Raw genomic sequence first — 19,243 nt, forward strand, 5'->3', positions numbered from 1 at the left:
GCCGAGGGGGGTGTTTTCAGCACGAAAAATCGTGCTGAAAAACTCTGCTTATACTCGAGTATATACGGTAGTAGCGTACTATTGGCTACAATGTAACAGCTGGCAAATGTAAACACTCCGATGTTTGGACTGTGAGTAGGGGAATCAAGCGCAGCCTGTCCCACTGTTATCTAGTCAGTGTAAAGACGTGCGCTGATCGTGACAGCCGGGGACTGCTGAGACCGCAAGTGGGGAAGTGTAGCGCAGCCTGTCAAAATGGTATATGGTAGGCGCTTACTATCTGCATAATGGTGTCACGATATGCTGATCGTGACAGCCAGGGATCGCTTCAGCTGTGAGTGGGGAATCCACGCTGCCTGTAAAACGGATATGAAATCAGTGTAAGGACGTGCGTTCATTATCACAGTGTGCTGGTTGTGACAACCACAGCACAGGACTAATATCTGTGCGGTGACTGCTGAATTGATGTGCTCGAGATGACAAACAGTAGTACTACAGAGTGACAGTATTATAAATTAACAATTAGCATAAATGCAGGACGGCATTGATGTGAATCAGAGGCAAAGCAGGATAGACACTGATTAGAATAACATAACTGCGGGGTAGGCGTGTATGTAATATTAATAATTACTGTTTATGAGACACTCTAGGTGTATGTATTAGGGCATATTGATAACAAAAAAAAAAAAGTTTAACATTTTTTTAAACATAAAAACTTTTTTTGCCAATAAAACTGTACAGCACTATTATACTGCACTGTGCGAAGGCAATATGAGTGAATACAATGGAACAATTATATATATATAAGGGTATAAAAAATGCCCCTTCATAGGTACCAAAGTATGATTACTATACATCCATAGGTATCTAGATGTTGCCAGAGATGTATATCTCTAATAAAGGGAAGCAGCTGATAAAATTATACAAGCCCATGACTGCCAAAATATTGCTTATTGGTGTAGAACTATTATCCCAATTAAGAGTCATGCTTGCAAAACATGTACATACCATTTATGGTCTGACAAGGTGACAAAAATGTAAAAAATCTCATGAAACATGTACCGTATTTTTCGCCGTATAAGACGCACTTTTTCTTCTCCAAAACTGGGGGGGGGGAAGTCGGTGCGTCTTATACGGCGAATACACCCCTATCGCGGCGGTCCCTGCGGCCATCAACAGCCAGGACCCACGGCTAATACAGGACATCACCAATCGCGGTGATGCCCTGTATTAACCCTTCAGACGCGGCGATCAAAGCTGACCGCCGCGTCTGAAGGGAAAGGGACACTAACCCGGCTATTTCACCGCGGCGGTCTCGAACAGCCCGACTGAATAGCCGGGTTAGTGCTTACAGGACACCGGGAGGGACCTTACCTGCCTCCTCGGTGTCTTCTCCGTTCAGGGATCCCCTGTATGGCCGGCGCTCTCCTTCCTCGTCATCACGTCGTCGCGTACGTGCCTCTGCGTGCGTAATGACGTGATGGAGGCGACGGAGAGCAAGGATACCAGAGCAGAGACATTCTGGAGCGACGGGGACACGTCGACAGCGATGGAGCGACATCCAGGGCAGCGGTGACGGGTCCGGAGCGGCGGGGACACGTGAGTATTACCTCCTATGCAGTGGTCTTCAATCTGCGGACCTCCAGATGTTGCAAAACTACAACTCCCAGCATGCCCGGACAGCCAACGGCTGTCCGGGCATGCTGGGAGTTGTAGTTTTGCAACATCTGGAGGTCCGCAGGTTGAAGACCACTATTGGGTTCAAAATCTTTATTTTTTTTTTTTTTAGATTTTGCACCTATAAATTGGGTGCCTCTTATACGCCGGTGCGTCCTATAGGATGAAAAATACGGTATAGACTTATTTGTGATCTGACAGAGGTAACCAGAATTTAAAAATTAAATTGGATTAAATGATGGTTTCTACTTCTTCATTCAGCCCTTTGGGGGGAGATCGTAGATATTCTGTACATCCAATATATCTCCTTCTTTTTCAGGGTTTCAAACCGATTCACCATATGGCTCAATACATGATCTATTGGTGTAATTGAAATAAGATTTTTACCTCCGAGATGCTAATTAGTACATTGCCTGGAGACACTTTGTAACATGAAACCGTTTTTGATATTTTGTATGTTTGTTTAGCCTATTCCTGAGTGGCTGAATGGTCCGTCCGACATACTGTAAACTGCAGACGCACTCTAGCAGATAGAGAATGATGGAGGATTGACAGGTGAGCCTATGTTTCATTTTAAATTCCTCACCTGTGCTATTAGAGCGAAAGGTTGTAATCCCATTTTTTATGGGAGATGTTGTAGAGGAGATGTTCACGGTTTTGTGTTGTGGTATAATACTAGGTGCACGGATACTTTTTAGAGTGGGAGCTCGTCTATATGTCACTTGTGGTGCACTAGGTAGTTTTTTGCACAATAAAACGTCATTTTGCAGGATATACCAGTGTTTCCCCAAAATGTTCTTGATTTCCTTGGCAGAATTACAGTAGGTGGTGATAAAATTCAATTTCCGTTTATCGGGCTGTTCAGCATTGGTGCGAATAGTCTTATCTGATGTTAGACACTCAGCTTGACTTTTGTTTTTAACCCTATTATAAGCGTCTCTAATGATGGGTTCTGGATAATTCTTCTCTTTGAACCGTTTAGACAGAATCCCTGCTTGTTTCTTGAAGGTGTCATTATCCGAGCAATTCTTCCAAACTCTTTTATACTGCCCATACGGGACATTATTGAGCTACTTTTTATAATGGGCTCTACGATAATCTAAGTAGCTGTTTACATCCACCTGTTTAAAATAGGTGGGTATGATAAACTCTTCTTCGTTGTTTGCAATGGTAAGATCAAGGAAATTTACCTGTTGTTTGCTTGCTTCTAAAGTGAAGCTTATACCCCATTGGTTACTGTTAAGTACCCCCAGGAATCTCTCAATGGATTCCCTCGGTCCCTTCCATAAAAAGAAGAGATCGTCGATATAGCGACAGAAGAGTTTGATGTGGGGTAGGAACTCTTCGTTGTTGGTAATGTGTTCCTTCTCAAATGCCCCCATAAAGAGGTTCGCATACGAAGGGGCCACTTTGGACCCCATTGCAGTCCCTTTCTGTTGATGGTACCATTTACCATCAACTGAAAGGGACTGCAATGGGGTCCAAATGTCCCGTATGGGCAGTATAAAAGAGTTTGGAAGAATTGCTCGGATAATGACACGTTCAAGAAACAAGCAGGGATTCTGTCTAAACGGTTCAAAGAGAAGAACTATCCAGAACTCATCATTAGAGACGCTTATAACAGGGTTAAAAACAAAAGTCAAGCTGAGTGTCTAACATCAGATAAGACTATTCGCACCAATGACGAACAGCCCGATAAACGGAAATTTAATTTTATTACCACCTACTGTAATTCTGCCAAGGAAATCAAGAAAATTTTGGGGAAACACTGGTATATCCTGCAAAATGACGGTTTATTGTGCAAAAAACTACCTAGTGCACCACAAGTGACATATAGACGAGCTCCCACTCTAAAAAGTATCCTTGCACCTAGTATTATACCACAACACAAAACTGTGAACATCTCCGGGCTCATTCCGATGTAATCATGTGAGATGTCTATGTTGCAAAGAAATAAAAAATGGGATTACAACCTTTCGCTCTAATAGCACAGGTGAGGAATTTAAAATGAAACATAGGCTCACCTGTCAATCCTCCATCATTCTCTATCTGCTAGAGTGCGTCTGCAGTTTACAGTATGTCGGACGGACCATTCAGCCACTCAGAAATCGTCTAAACAAATTTACAAAATATCAAAAACGGTTTCATGTTACGAAGTGTCTTCAGGCATTTTACTAATTTGCATCCCGGAGGTAAAAATCTTATTTAAATTACACCAATAGATCATGTATTGAGCCATATGGTGAATCGGTTTGAAACCCTGAAAAAGGAGATATATTGGATGTACAGAATATCTACGATCTCCCCCAAAGGGCTGAATGAAGTAGTAGAAACCATCATTTAATCCAATTTAATTAATTTTAAAATTCTGGTTACCTCTGTCAGATCACAAATAAGTCTATACATGTTTCATGAGATTTTTTACATTTTTGTCACCTTGTCAGACCATAAATGGTATGTACATGCTTTGCAAGCATGACTCTTAATTGGGATAATAGTTCTACACCAATAAGCAATATTTTGGCAGTCATGGGCTTGTATAATTTTATCAGCTGCTTCCCTTTATTAGAGATATACATCTCTGGCAACATCTAGATACCTATGGATGTATAGTAATCATACTTTGGTACCTATGAAGGGGCATTTTTTATACCCTTTTATATATATAATTGTTCCATTGTATTCACTCATATTGCCTTCGCACAGTGCAGTATAATAGTGCTGTACAGTTTTATTGGCAAAAAAGTTTTTATGTTTAAAAAGTGTTAAACTTTTTTTTTTATTGTTATCAACATGCCCTAATACATACACCTAGAGTGTCTCATAAACAGTAATTATTAATATTACATACACGCCTACCCCGCAGTTATGTTATTCTAATCAGTGTCTATCCTGCTTTGCCTCTGATTCACATCAATGCCGTCCTGCATGTATGCTAATTGCTAATTTATAATACTGTCACTCTGTAGTACTACTGTTTGTCATCTCGAGCACATCAATTCAGCAGTCACCGCACAGATATTAGTCCTGTGCTGTGGTTGTCACAACCAGCACACTGTGATAATGAACGCACGTCCTTACACTGATTTCATATCAGTTTTACAGGCAGCGTGGATTCCCCCACTCACAGCTGAAGCGATCCCTGGCTGTCACGATCAGCATATCGTGACACCATTATGCAGATAGTAAGCACCTACCATATACCATTTTGACAGGCTGCGCTACACTTCCCCACTTGCGGTCCCCCGGGACCAGCAGCGCTATACAGTGTTTTATAAAGTTCTGCACTTTAACACTCATTGTTTAAATATAACCCTTGTTTTATACATGCATTTATATGTGTACTGATTTTACATAATTTTATGTTTTTAAAAACGTAATTGCAATGATCTTCTGATTCCTTGATTATGTATCATATGCCTGACGAAGAGCTCAGTACGAGCTCGAAACTAGAAGTTGCATAATAAAGAACTTATTCATCTACACATGGACTAGTGCCTACATCTGTCCTAGGAGGAGAAGTGCCACATGGTAATTCCTGTTTTCCTGGATCATATCCATTACTTTCTACTGTGAAGCATGGGGGTGTGGAAACATCATGCTTTGGGGCTGTTTTTCTGCTAAGGGATCAGGACGACTGATCTGTGTAAAGGAAAGAATGAATAGGGCCATGTATCGTGGGATTTTGAGTGAAAACCTCCTTCCATCAGCAAGGGCATTGAAGATGAAACGTGACAACATGACAATGATCCCAAACACACTGCCCGGGCAACGAAGGAGTGGCTTCATAAGAAGCATTTCAAGGTCCTGGAGTGGCCTAGCCAGTCTCCAGTCTCAACCCCATAGAAAACCTTTGGAGGGAGTTGAAAGTCCGTGTTGCCCAGTGACAGCCCCAAAACATTGCTGCTCTGGAGGAGATCTGCATGGAGGAATGGGCCAAAATACCAGCAACAGTGTGTGAAAACCTTGTGAAGGATTAGAGAAAACATTTGACCTCTCATTACCAACAAAGGGTATATAACAAAGTATTGAGATGAACTTTTTGTTATTGACCAAATACTTATTTGCAAATAAATTCTTTAAAAATCAGACAGTGATTTTATGGATTTTTTTTTCTCATTAGGTCTCTCATAGTTGAGGTATACCTATGATGAAAATTGCAGGCCTCTCATCTTTTTATGTGGGAGAACTTACACAGTTGCTGGCTGACTAAATACGTTTTTGCCCCAGTGTATTGGAAGGACTACAGAAAGCCTTACCAAAGCATACCATCTTCTAATGTTTCACAGTGTCCTTAACTTTCAGGCAGCTAATAAACTGTTCCACAGTACTGGGGGATTGTTTTGTTAGTTCTGTATTTTACTTGCTTTTATGCAATGCGTAGTGGTATAGAACATGTGTTTAGATCTTGTGGTGTAGTTATTTATGATAAATAACTTAAACCCGATTCACTGAATTACAAGCTATACATTTATAGTTGTTATTCCTTGTTTAGGAAGGAGAATTGGAAACTTTACTACCATCAATAATTATTCTCTTCTATCTTTCTATATTGTCATATACAATAAATCATATGGTTTTATCCTACTTTGCATGATTTTTCAGATGATATTGTATGGCCAGGAGGTGAAGAATCTCTTCCAGCGGACTCCCAAGATCTCATCACGCGACTTTTGAGGCAGAATGCATTGGAGCGCCTCGGAACTGGTAATGATCAGTTATACATTTTATTTTTGTACACATGTTCATTATTGCTGTGTTTTTTCTAAAACTTTTGTGAAAGTCAACATAGAAATAACTGAAAAATAGAAGGTTTATAGCCTTTCTGTAAATCCCTACACCACTCTCTGAGCAGACACTGCGTCCAGCTTAGTTTTAGCAATCAATGGAGGTCTTGGCACCATGGCCCCACCAATCAAAATGTCTTGCATGTCACTTTGACATGTGATTTGTTTAAAAGGTTACTATTGATTTCAGAAACTTACTAGAATTATAACCTAGTATATTGTATATCTGTATATCCACTCAGGTGGTGCTCAGGAAGTAAAGCAGCATGTATTCTTTCGCTCCCTGGACTGGAATGGGCTTCTGAGACAGAAAGCAGAGTTTGTGCCACAACTGGAAGCTGATGATGACACCAGTTATTTTGATAGTAAGTGTGTGTGTGTGTGTGTATATATAGATAGATAGATATAGATAATATATATAGATATAGATAATATATATATAGATATAGATAGATAGAGATAAGAGAGATAGATATATATATATATATATATATATATATATATATATATATATATATATATATACACACATATAAAATATAAAGAGTATTTTCCTTCAGGGAGAGGCACCGCTTCCGGTGTAAAACGGAGATTCAAAAAGGCCATTAGCACTCCGCGGGCTTTCTGGGTAAGAAGTATGCAAAATAAGTTTTTCATCACACCACCATATAAGGTAGCGTGCCCTCTGATCAGCTCTGGCTTTGGTTACAAAGTCTCAGAAGCTGATTGTGATTAATGCCAAGTCAGAATTATCCCCAGAAGGGAAGAGAACCCATCTGCAGACAGCTGTTTCGGGGTGCTTCTGGCTTGGCTGAGGATGAGAGACCTGGAGCTAAAAGGGACGAGTATTTTCCTCAGGGAGAGGCACCGCTTCCGGTGTAAAACAGAGATTCAAAAAGGCCATTAGCACTCTGCGGGCTTTCTGGGTAAATATTGAGGAAAATACTTGTCCCTTTTTAGCTAGTCACTACAGGTCTCTCATCCTCAAAGCCAGAGCTGAGGGCACACTACCTTATATGGTGGTGTGATGAGAATCTTATTTTGAATTATGTATGTATGTGTGTATATATATATATATATATATATATATATATATATTATGTATGTAAAATAAATATTTAGTTTTTTTGTTCAGGGCATCCAGGAATTATGCATTTTTTTAACCCTAGCATATACAGGAATACTTTAACGCTTAATGCAAAATTACCTAAAGTTACATCATGAAGTCTAAAATGAGCACATAAGCTGCACTCACCTTATAGGTGGAGGGTAACTCTCCGCTAATGCCCAGAATCGCTGATCACACTGATGTCCAGGATCAACTGTTTAGATTTAAAAGTTAACATTACTGGTACCGTTTGGTTCCATTCAGCTGAGATGACGGCTGGAGGGTTTTTACTTGCCTCTGTGCTGTCTGATCGGCGCTCTGAGAATACAGACAGCCAATAACCATGATTATTGCTATGCTTAGGCCAGTGAGTAGTAGATGCAGCATAGACCGGCTGTCTGTTCTTTCTTGGAGGGAGTCAGGGAGATCCTCAAGCTGCTAGCTGTCCATTTTCTATATAGGCCCCTTAAACTTCACCCCCTTTTGCAGTCCTGCAAAGTAGCACCATTGCTGCTGCTCTTGTAGTAGCAATGAAACCAGAAAAGGTTGTGCTCCCCTGGGCTATACTGCAGGTAGTGTTGAATACTGTGGAGGAAAGATTTGTACCGAGATACAAATAGACACCAGGCATAAAATTTATATACATATCTTTCTAAAGAAGCTCTACTTTTTAAAGCAACGTTTATTCAGTTCTCTGTCTAATTTAAACTATTTCTCAAAAGCTGGTTAGAAAAAAATCTGTAAATTTAAAGAATTATAAAGCTCAAGTCCATTAGTAGCAACAGGTATCAGCCAAGCTTAAACTTTTTATAAAAAGAGATACTGTTCGAAGTCTGTGTGGTCACCCATTAAACTTTTTTTTAGGTTTTGTACTCCTTCATGTTATCTTTTTCTCTATCGGCTCCATTGGGGGACACAGACCATGGGTATATGCTGCTGTCACTAGGAGGCTTGACACAGGTAACAAGAAAAGTTGGCCCCTCCCAGCAGGGTATACCCGCCTACAGGCACCTAAGCTATTCAGTTTTAGCTAAGTGTCTGTAGGAGGCAGATGCTGGTCTGGGGTTCCGCAGACCTGGTCCAATTTATTACTCTCCCTTTTCTTGTTTTCTGGTGGGGACTCAGGAACATAGCGTTCACTGTTTCCCCATTTGCGATTGAAGGGGCACAGACATCGTGGATGTACTCCCAACTCCTTCTCGCCAATGGTCAGCGCCTGGGGTTGTACCTCACGGGTCTGGGTCCCCCTACCTCCCTGCTCGTCTCGCTGTTACAGCCCAGCATGATGCAGGTGACTAAAGCTGACTGAAGGCTTCATTAGGTAAGTTCTTCCGGGACATTTGATCCACTCACATGCAGGACTCAAGGGTCAGGGATGTGGTAGCCAAAGGATATCAGATCGAGTTTGCCTCCCTTCCAAGGGACCGCTTTTTTAGTTTCCAGGCCCCCCGGTGCCTCTCTCTGGCTAGGGCCTTTCGGGGCGCGCTCCAGTCCCTTCTTATTCATAGAGTAATGGTCCCGGTTCCTCCAGAGGAGCATTTTTTTTTTTTTTTTATTCCAACCTCTTCGTGGTCCCCAAGAAAGGGGGTTATGTTCACCTTATCTTTTCCCTCCTTTTAGCAGGGGGCGCTCCTGCCGTTCTTGTGGCTCCGGACTGGCCCAGGAGAACGTAGTAGCCGACGTTGTCCGACTTCTGAACGACGTTCCGCTCCGCCTCCCTCTTTGTCCAGACCTTCTCTCTCAAGGTCCCCTTTGCCACCCCAATTTACCGTCGCTGTATTTGACGGCGTGGCGGTTGAGACCGCGCTTCTGAGGGCTCGGGGTTTCTCTCCCCAGGTGATTCGCACTGTGCTCAGGGCGCGCAAGCCCTCCTCTGTGAAGATATACTGCCATACTTGGCGGTCTTATTTTCATTGGTGTGAATCTCACTCTTTTTCTCCTGTTACGTTCTCTCTCCCTCGACTTCTTTCTTTTTTACAGTCGGGGCTAGAACAACAGTTGGCTCTCAGTTCCCTTAAAGGTCAGGTTTCAGCCTTTTCCATTCCATTTTTCAACGTCCTCTAGCGTCCGATCCCCATATCCGGACTTTTCTTCAGGGAGTGGCCCACAAGGCACCTCCTTACAGGTCCCTTACACCACCTTGGGACTTGAATTTAGTTCTTGGTGCCCTGCAGGGTACTCCCTTCGAACCTCTCAGGAACATTCCTCTTCGCCTTCTTCCTGGAAGGTGGCATTCCTTATTGCTATTACCTCTATTAGGAGAGTTTCAGAGCTGGCAGCTCTCTCCTGCCGTTCTTCCTTCCTGATCATACACCAGGACAAAGTTGTTTTCTGTCCGGTTCCGTCCTTCTTACCAAAGGTTGTTTTCTGTTTTTCATCTCAATGAGGACATCGTCCTTCAGTCCTTTTGTCCGGCTCCATCTCATCCCAAGGAACGTTTGCTCCACAAACTGGATGTGATTAGGGCTTTACGGACTGATCTCTGTCACTTCTTCTTTTCGACAGTGTCTCCTTTTTTGTTCTGAAGGAAGCTCGCCATAAAGGACAACCTGCTTCGAAGGCTACCATTTCTCGGTGGATCCGATCTGCTATTTTTCCACCCTAGCGACTGCTTTGGTATGTTCCATGGTCTGTGTCCCCCAATGGAGCCAATAGAGAAAAGGAGAATTTTATGCTTACCATAAAATCTCTTTCTCGGAGGATCCATTGGGGGGACACAGCACCCGACCTTATTTTCTCCGGTGTTCTTGGTTCGGTTACCTGTCCGAGGGTGTGTTCCGTAAATTTTTGTTTTGTAGTTTACTCGGACAGTTCGTGTTTTTTTCTGACCTGTCGGTCCTCTCCTACGGCTCTGGAAATCAAATGGATTAGCTCAGGTGCCTGTAGGCGGGTATACCCTGCTGGGAGGGGCCGACTTTTCTTGTTACCATAGTGTCAGGCCTCCTAGTGACAGCAGCATATACCCATGGTCTGTGTCCCCCAATGGATCCTCCGAGAAAGAGATTTTATAATAAGCATAAAAATCTCCTTTTTTGTGGTGTTTGATACCTCTTTTATCTCCTTTTTTTCTCCAGCACGTTCGGAACGTTATCATCATTTGGCTTCTGAAGAAGATGATGATGATACAAATGATGAAGAGTCATCTGCGGAAATTCGCCAGTTTTCATCTTGTTCACATCGGTTTAGCAAGGTATGGAATCTTGTTAGCTTACTGGTTTTGCTGTTTCTCTCTTTTTTGCTTTCTTGTTGATCTCAAACATATATAGAACATAAATGGTGAAAAGAGTGGCTTGTCTGATGACTGTTTTTTTGTTCAATATGTACTCTATCAGAAGATCACTGTTTTTGACATTTTGTAGGTTTACGGTAGCTCTGAACATCTTGCTACACAACTTAATCTCAGCTTCTCTTCAACTGAGAGAAGTCATAGTGATGAGAAAGAAGAACGAAGTGAGAAGTTGGAAAAAGCTTTATCCAGAGATGATGATAGGAGCCAATTCATTTCTGAAACCAGGTGAGGAAAAAACCACAACCATATTTAACACAATAATTTTTTTTTTTCATGTTTAGTAGTTTTTTTGTTTTTTTTTATTCCTGTTCTGGCCAAAGTAAAAAGAGCCACAAGTCTGTGCACCTTTATAATTTTGTTCACACTCTGTTCACTTTTTTTCTGGTAAAGGTGTTGTATGGTAAAAATGATCTTATCTCCTGTTCACAGGATAGGAGATAAGTATCTGGTTGCAGGGGGTTTGACCAATGCAAACATCCACCCCGCCCCCCCAAACTTTCTGCGGAATGGGGCCTCCGCTCTGTGGGAGCATGTGCTGTAGATGTCACACGCTTCATTCACATTCATGGAAGGGCCGAAGATGCTTGAGTTCTGTACTTGCGCATCTTCGGCACTTCCATACAAATGTGTTCTATAGATGGCCGACCATTGGTCGGACACTCTGTGACCATATCCTGTAGATCCTGTCACCGATCAACTTCTTTATTAATATGTGAGACCAGATGACCCCTTAACAGATTAGCTCATTTCTTTTTAGTGTCTTCCTTTCTAGGCACCACTAAGCCTAAAGTGTCCTTGGTTGGAATGCAAAATAGAAATAATAACTTACTAAGGCATGCACGCCAATTTGCTGCTGTAGAAAAGTCCAAATTATTGCTCAAACCTCACTTGCGCAAATATGGATGGATTTACTATTATTTATGCCAGAAATTTAATTACAGCAGAAATTTACTACAGGCCATAGCTTGTATGGACAGTATTTTGGGCCAATTTTGTCTTTCAGCTAAAAAAAAAAAAAAAACTTACCAAAGGCCATGTGTCAATTTTTTTCCCTTTTTTTTCCCTTAATAGTTGTTTTTGAGACCCAAAAACTGCTGAAAAACTGTATATGGGAACATTACTTACAGGATGCCTAAATATCCAACAATGCACCAAAATTAACCCCTTAAGGACGCAGGTTGTTTTCGTTTTTGCATTTTCATTTTTTCCTCATAACCTTCTAAAAACCATAACTCTTTCAATTTTGCACCTAAGATTCCATATTATGGCTTATTTTTTGCGCCACCAATTCTACTTTGGAGTGACATCAGTCATTTTACCAAAACATTCACGGCGAAGTGGTAAAAAATTTATTGTGCGACAAAATTGAAGAAAAAATGCCATTTTGCAACTTTTTGGGGCTTCCGTTTCTACGCAGTGCATTTTTTGGTTAAAAATTACATCTTATCTTCTGTAGGTCTATACAGTTAAAATGATATCCTATTTATATAGGTTTGTTTTTGTATTACTTAAAAAAATAAAAAAATAAAAAAAAATCATAAATACATGCAGGAAAATGTATACGTTTAAAATTGTCATCTTCTGACCATTATACATTTTTTATTTTTCCACGTACGGGCCGGTATGAGGGCTAATTTTTTGCGCCGTGATCTGATTTTATAGGTACCATTTTTATATTGATGGGACTTTTTGATCGCTTTTTATGAAAAAAAAATTTATGATCTAAAAAGTGACAAAAAATACGCTATTTTGGAATTTTTGGGCGCATACGCCATTGACCGTACGTATTTTTATAGTTTGTACATTTCTGCATGTATTTTTATAGTTTGGAAATTTCCGCATGCGGCGATACCACATATGTCTATTTTTATTTACAAAGTGTTTTTTTTTTTTTTTTTTTTTTTTTTTTTAAGGGAAGGGGTTAAATGATCTTTAACATTTTTTTTTCACACTTTTTTGTTTTGCAGTGTTATAGCCCCGCTAGTGGCTATTACACTGAACATGCCGATCTCATACGCAGATCATTGCCGTGCATTGAGATGGCAAAGATCAGTGTTATTGGCGGTTGATTGCTCAAGCCTGGATTTCAGGCTTGGAGCAATCAATCGCCGATCGGACACGACGGAGGGAGGTAAGGGGACCTCTGCTCGCATTCTATCTGATCGGGACATAGCTATTTCACCGTGATGGTCCCGATCAGCCCGACTGAGCCGCCGGGAAGCTTTTACTTTCATTTTAGACACGGCGATCAACTTTGAATGCCGCGTCTAAAGTGTAAATAGCGCACGGCACAACGATCGGTGCTGCATGCTATTGGCCCAGGGTCCCGGCTGTCATTAGCCGCCTGGACTGACCCGGTACGCCCTGCATCCTTAAGAGGTTGAGGCATGGCCCTTCTAATACATTTGGCACATCTGACTGTTGATTGATTAAAGACTACCTACCATGTGAAACATCAGTCTTGGGCCCCTTTCACACTACTGTTATGCTCCTGTATTTTTGATGGCACAAATAACTTAGCATGTGCTGATTTTTGTCCCTTCAAAAATAACGGTGGAATAACGGACATTAAAATTTTAACATTGAAGCCTATCGCTGACACATGTTCACAAAGAACATAACTTAGCGTAGTGCTGGGCGATATACCGTTTTTTTTATTCTGTACGATATTAATTTTTCCTGTTTTCGCAATACTGGTCATCCTCCTGTGAGCCACCGTCACTTTAAATGAATGAGTTGCCTGCCGCGGCGCTGGAAATGATTATTAAAGGACATCTGTACTGATTAATTTTACATAGTCCTGTGCCCGGGCTGCAAAAATAAACAAATAAACTTTGACTCAATCTTCATGCTGCTTTCTGGGGAGGGGAACACCACAGAGCCGTCAGCTTATCAGCGGCCGCAGCGTTGTCCCGGCTCGACCGGTGTTAGGCTGAGCGCATTGTCATGTAAGGAGCCGGCCGGAATATGTAAAATTAATCAGTACAGATGTCCTTTATTAACCATTTGCAGCGTCGCGGCACGCAACAATTCATTTAAAACGCAGGCGGCTCACAGGACGATGGGGGAAGCAGCGTCCACAGGTTACATATGATTAGTTCCCCAGCGTGGGAATACCGTTAAATACCGTGGAACCGCCATAACTTACAAAAGTTCCGTGATATGCATTTTTGGTCATACCGCACTACGTTAGCTCTTGTTATTTTCACCTTCCGCTATGATCCTATATTGCTACTGAGCATGTTTAGTACAGCATCATAACCAGAAGGGATTAAAACAGACATAAAATCACGGACTATAACTGAATGACGGATGAAATAACAGATGGAACATGTCCGTTATTTTGACAGAATATCTGTTAACCCCTTAACGACCACGGATGTAAATGTATGTCCTGGTGCGGTGGTACTTCGTGCACCAGGATGTACTTTATGTCTTGTACATGACCGCGAACATCGGAGCGATGATCGGGTCATGTGCGGCAGGTCCCGGCTACTGATAGCAGCCAGGGACCCGCCGGTAATGGCTGACATCCGTGATCGCGCGGATGTCAGCCATTAACGCCTCAAATGCCGTAATCAATACAGATCACGGCATTTGCCGTAGTGCGGTTACTCTTTATTCTGATGTGATCGCCCGTGGCACGGCCGCTGGGATCAGATCAGCTTAACATGGCGGACGGGGGTCCCCTCACCTGCCTCCGCCAGCTTCTTCTGCTCTGGTCTGAGATTGAGCAGACCAGAGCAGAAGATCGCACTGATAACACTGATTAGTACAATGTCCTATACATAGCACTGAACAATATTAGCAACCAACTGATTACTATAAATAGTCCCCTCCCCCCCCCCCCCCCCCCAATAAAAATGTACAATGTCTTTTTCCCATTTTACCCTCAAAAAGGGTTTAAAAAAAAAAGTAATAAACATATTAGGTATCGCCGTTGTCTCTGCCATGCCTGGATGTCCTGTTCCAGAGAAAGTGGAGAAAAATAAGTTTAAAAAATCTGCGCCGTATGCAAATTAGTCTGTAGTAACCGGGGCATGCAGGTTTCCAGAATAGTCACCGCATCCTGGGCTGTAATCCTGCCTATTAAACCCCTACTGAGATGTGATTGACAGCCTGGAATGGCTGACATCACCACTTATCAATCGGGCTATTAATCACACCGATATATTATATAGACCTACAATTGCTGCCTCTCAAATAATACAAATCACAAAAAATGTATCAATGAGTCAGAAATTATCAGTAAAAATGTTATGTTCAACTGCAAGACAAGGACTATCCCTTAACCCATAAAATACACGCATCCCCAAAATTATGTTGGGACTCCACACAAAACATAACCGATGGTGATCAAAGCAACAAGATGTTGCAAATTTTCATATCTATTGTTATGCTGGCCCCAAAATATCCCAAACGTCAGTAATATTAGAATACACATACAATATAATGCTTCTAAATAATGTAACACAAGTAAAGTTACAGCAATATTGCACAATGCCTCAAATACACATTATAGTGTGCATACCATATCATATATATCTAAGAAGATGAAATTATACCAGACTAAAACAGGACACAGACAGCGCTCTGTGATGTGATAACGTTAGAACCAAATTAGGTGTAATAAAGGTGGCACTTACCACATAAAGTTACACTCCACCAAGTGTAACTATGGAGTAAAGATAGTGGTACGAGTGCCTGCAGCTGCTACACATTAATACTTGAAAACAATGTAAAACTTCCTCAACTTGGCGACCGGATAGAGAGGCGCTGGACACAGTCTGGAAGGGATCTCAGGTTTAATCACCCATGATGCAACCCGTTTCACAGTAAGACTGCGTCATCAGGCATGAAGCAGTCTTGCTGTGTGAAACTCGTTGCAATATAGGTGATTAAACTTGAGATTCCTTCCAGACTTTGTGTCCAATGACTCTCTATCCCGTCGCCAAGTTAGAGGAAGTTTTACATTGAAATTAAACCAGCACTACTACCTAATCGTGCTGGCATGATAAGAGGCTGAATCAGCATGATTACAGCCCGTGGTGCGGGAAGCCTGCACGCCCCATGTTTACTTCACACTAATTTACATACAGGGGGGATTTTAACTATGTCTGGACATCCAGGCATGGTAGGAAATATAATCTTCTGTTTTATAATGTGTTGCCTTTTTCCCTTGAACTCGTGGAGACAGGTTCCCTTTAAGTTATGTTTTATTGGGTACAGAAGAGCCTAGAAAATAATGGCAGTCACTTGGTTGGGTGACTGACTAAGGCAATTTGTTACTTACACTTAAAGCTAATTTCAATTACAGTGTTTTTGTTTTTTCAGATGCCTTTTCAGTATAAACTTTCATATGTAGACTATGAAAGTTGTATTTTTTTTTTCACTTATCAGCAGTTTATACAGGTTTCCTCTCCAATTATTAGTTTCCCCAGAGCTCCGCTCCAAAGTGGGCCGAGTGAGCTGCAACGATCTTTACATAGCGGAAAAAAATTAAGACATTTTATAGCCACAGTTTTCTTTTATACACTCTCAGAAACAGCATGGAGGATATTATAGAGCTGAGTAGCTGTAAATCCAGCTCTGGGGAGAGACATACAACTCAGTAGAAGCAGCAGCAGTGTTTCTCCCTACCCCTCCTTGAAAATTGTAAAATGTTGGAATACCGTAAGTGTTTTTGTTTTGTTGTGCCTAAAGTAAACTTCATTTACGTAATGCTTAAAACCCTCTATAATATTGCTATGTACTGGTATACTTATAAGAAAGTATGTTGCAACAGAATGATCATTAACCAGTTGTTTTCATTTTGAAATTGTTCCATAATGATGATTATGACAAGTTTTACCATATCTTTTTACTGATTTAGACTAAGGTCCTGGACATCTTCAGGGTCTTCCTTTCACTCATGGCTGAGCGAGCGCAGTGCAAGCCCATGTGTGCTAACCAGCACATGCAGTCTAGATACCATGCCTAAATTTGCATTTTCTTCTGAAGATGAGACCTCTGATCACAAGTCTGACAAACCCACATTCAGTTTAGGAGAAATAAAAGGAACATCCTCAAAGCAGTCATCACTTTGTGGTAAGTAGATGCTTAACCATTGTTATTTCATGTTGTTCCATCATTTGAATTTGCATTAAAATGATGTTTATACACTGCTCAAAAAAATAAAAGGAACACTTAAGCAACACAGTGTAACTCCAAGTCAATCACACTTCTGTGAAATCACACTGTCTATTCAGGAAGCAACACTGACTGACAATCAATTTCACATGCTGTTGTGCAAATAGAAGACAACAGGTGGAAATTATAGGCAATTAGCAAGACACCCACAATAAAGGAGTGGTTCTGCAGGTGGTGACTACAGACCACTTCTCAGTTCCTATGCTTCCTGGCTGATGCTGTGTTCACTTTTGAATGCTGGCGGTGCTTTCACTCTAGTGGTAGCATGAGACAGAGTCTACAACCCACACAAGTGGCTCAGGTAGTGCAGCTCATCCAGGATGGTACATCAATGCGAGCTGTGGCAAGAAGGTTTGCTGTGTCTGTCAGCGTGTCCAGAGCATGGAGGCGCTACCAGGAGACAGGCCAGTACATCAGGAGATGTGGAGGAGGCTGTAGGAGTGCAACAACCCAGCAGCAAGACCACTAACTCGGCCTTTGTGCAAGGAGGATCAGGAGGAGCACTGCCAGAGCCCTTCAAAATGACCTCCTGCAGGCCACAAATGTGCATGTGTCTACTCAAACGGTCCGATGTCCACAGGTGGGGGTTGAGCTTACAGCCAAACGCCGTGCAGGACGTTTGGCATGTGCCAAAGAAAACAAGGATTGGCAAATTGGCCACTGGTACCCTGTGCTCTTCACAGATGAAAGCAGGTTCACACTGAGCACATGTGACAGACTTGACAGAGTCTGGAGATGCCGTGGAGATTGTTCTGCTGCCTGCAACATCCCCAGCATGACCAATTTGGCGGTGGATCAGTAATGGTGTGGGGTGGCAGTTTTTTTGGGGGGGCTGCACAGCCCTCCATGTGCTTGCCAGAGGTAGCCTGACTTGCCATTAGGTACCGGGGTTGAGATCCTCAGACTCCTTGTGAGACCATATGCTGGTGCGCTTGGCCCTGGATTCCTCCTAATGCAAGACAATGCTAGACCTCATGTGGCTGGAGTGTCAGCAGTTCCTGCAAGAGGAAGGCATACATGCTATGGACTGGCTCGCCCGTTCCCTAGACTTGAATCCGATTGAGCACATCTGGGACATCATGTCTCGCTCCATCCACAGACTGTCCAGGAGTTGGCGGATGCTTTAGTCCAGGTCTGGGAGGACATCCCTCAGGAGACAATCTGCCACCTCATCAGGAGCATGCCCAGGGACATTAAGGACATTACATCAAAGTTGGATCGGCCTGTAGTGTGGTTTTCCACTTTGATTTTGAGTGTGACTCCATATCCAGACCTCCATGGGTTGATAAATTTGATTTCCATTGATAATTGTTGTGTGATTTTGTTGTCAGCTCATTCAGCTATGTAAAGACGAAAGTATTTCATATGATTAGTTCATTCAGATCTAGCATGTGTTGATCTTAGTGTTCCCTTTATTTTTTTGGGCAGTGTATATAGGGGCAAGAACTATTGGGGCTGGTTGTATGTATTAAACATTAGTAAGGGAGAAGTCGCGTAGTTGCCCATAGCTACCAATCAGGTTGCGGCTTTCATTTTCTTCTGAAAGAAAAACTTAATTCTGATTGGTTGCTAGGTGATGTTTTCACTTGCATTGTTTTTATAGAGTTTTGCTTGGTCAGTTTTAAGATAATTGTATGCAATGAGATTTTATATTCAGCATGCAAACTATAAATTTTACTAACACAAAGTAGGTAAGCTGAGCTGAGCAAGTGCATTTTTAATACTGACCTTTTGAGCATAATCATGTCTTTTTTATAAATGGTAGTTTAACCCCTTAACCTCTTCAGGATGCCAGGCCTATGCGTACGCCCTGCATCCCGAGTCCTTAAGGACGTGGGGTGTATGCATACGCCCGTGGGAATTCCGGTCCCCACCGCTAGCCGGTTGGGGACTGGACCGGGATGCCTGCTGAAATCATTCAGCAGGCATCCCGGCATATCGCCCAGGGGGTGACCCGATCACCTGGAAAATAGGGATGATCAGAGCCCGATCATCCTGAGGGCTAGGAGCGAGGTCGCAGTGCTGCGATCTCCTCCTAGCCCCTGCCATTGGTCACAACTGATTCTGACCAATGGTAGCGCAGGACAGTGGGTTGCCATGGCAACCCCCGTTCTGCCCACCCCTGGATGTTGTGGGGAGGAGATGCGTGGGGACTCTTGATCATCGCTGGAGACAGGCACAGGTAGGAAATGA

General features: G+C 42.2%; 1 protein-coding gene across 12 annotated transcripts in view; it reads left to right on the top strand.

The window, feature by feature from the left end:
• The window catches only part of MAST3 (microtubule associated serine/threonine kinase 3), a 349,606-nt gene that overhangs the window by 296,653 nt on the left and 33,710 nt on the right, over positions 1-19,243 (top strand). For all 12 annotated transcript variants that reach the window (XR_008892095.1, XM_056570004.1, XM_056570015.1 and 9 more), the window contains 5 exons: positions 6,283-6,384; positions 6,707-6,829; positions 10,647-10,762; positions 10,932-11,086; positions 16,734-16,948. Coding sequence is in view for 11 of the 12 variants with exons in the window: in XM_056570004.1 (XP_056425979.1) it covers positions 6,283-6,384; positions 6,707-6,829; positions 10,647-10,762; positions 10,932-11,086; positions 16,734-16,948 (711 nt within the window). In the remaining variant the exon portion in view is untranslated. The remainder of the gene's footprint in view (positions 1-6,282; positions 6,385-6,706; positions 6,830-10,646; positions 10,763-10,931; positions 11,087-16,733; positions 16,949-19,243) is intronic.

This window comes from Hyla sarda, chromosome 1 (assembly GCF_029499605.1).
Source record: "Hyla sarda isolate aHylSar1 chromosome 1, aHylSar1.hap1, whole genome shotgun sequence".
In the NCBI taxonomy this organism is placed as follows: domain Eukaryota; kingdom Metazoa; phylum Chordata; class Amphibia; order Anura; family Hylidae; genus Hyla; species Hyla sarda.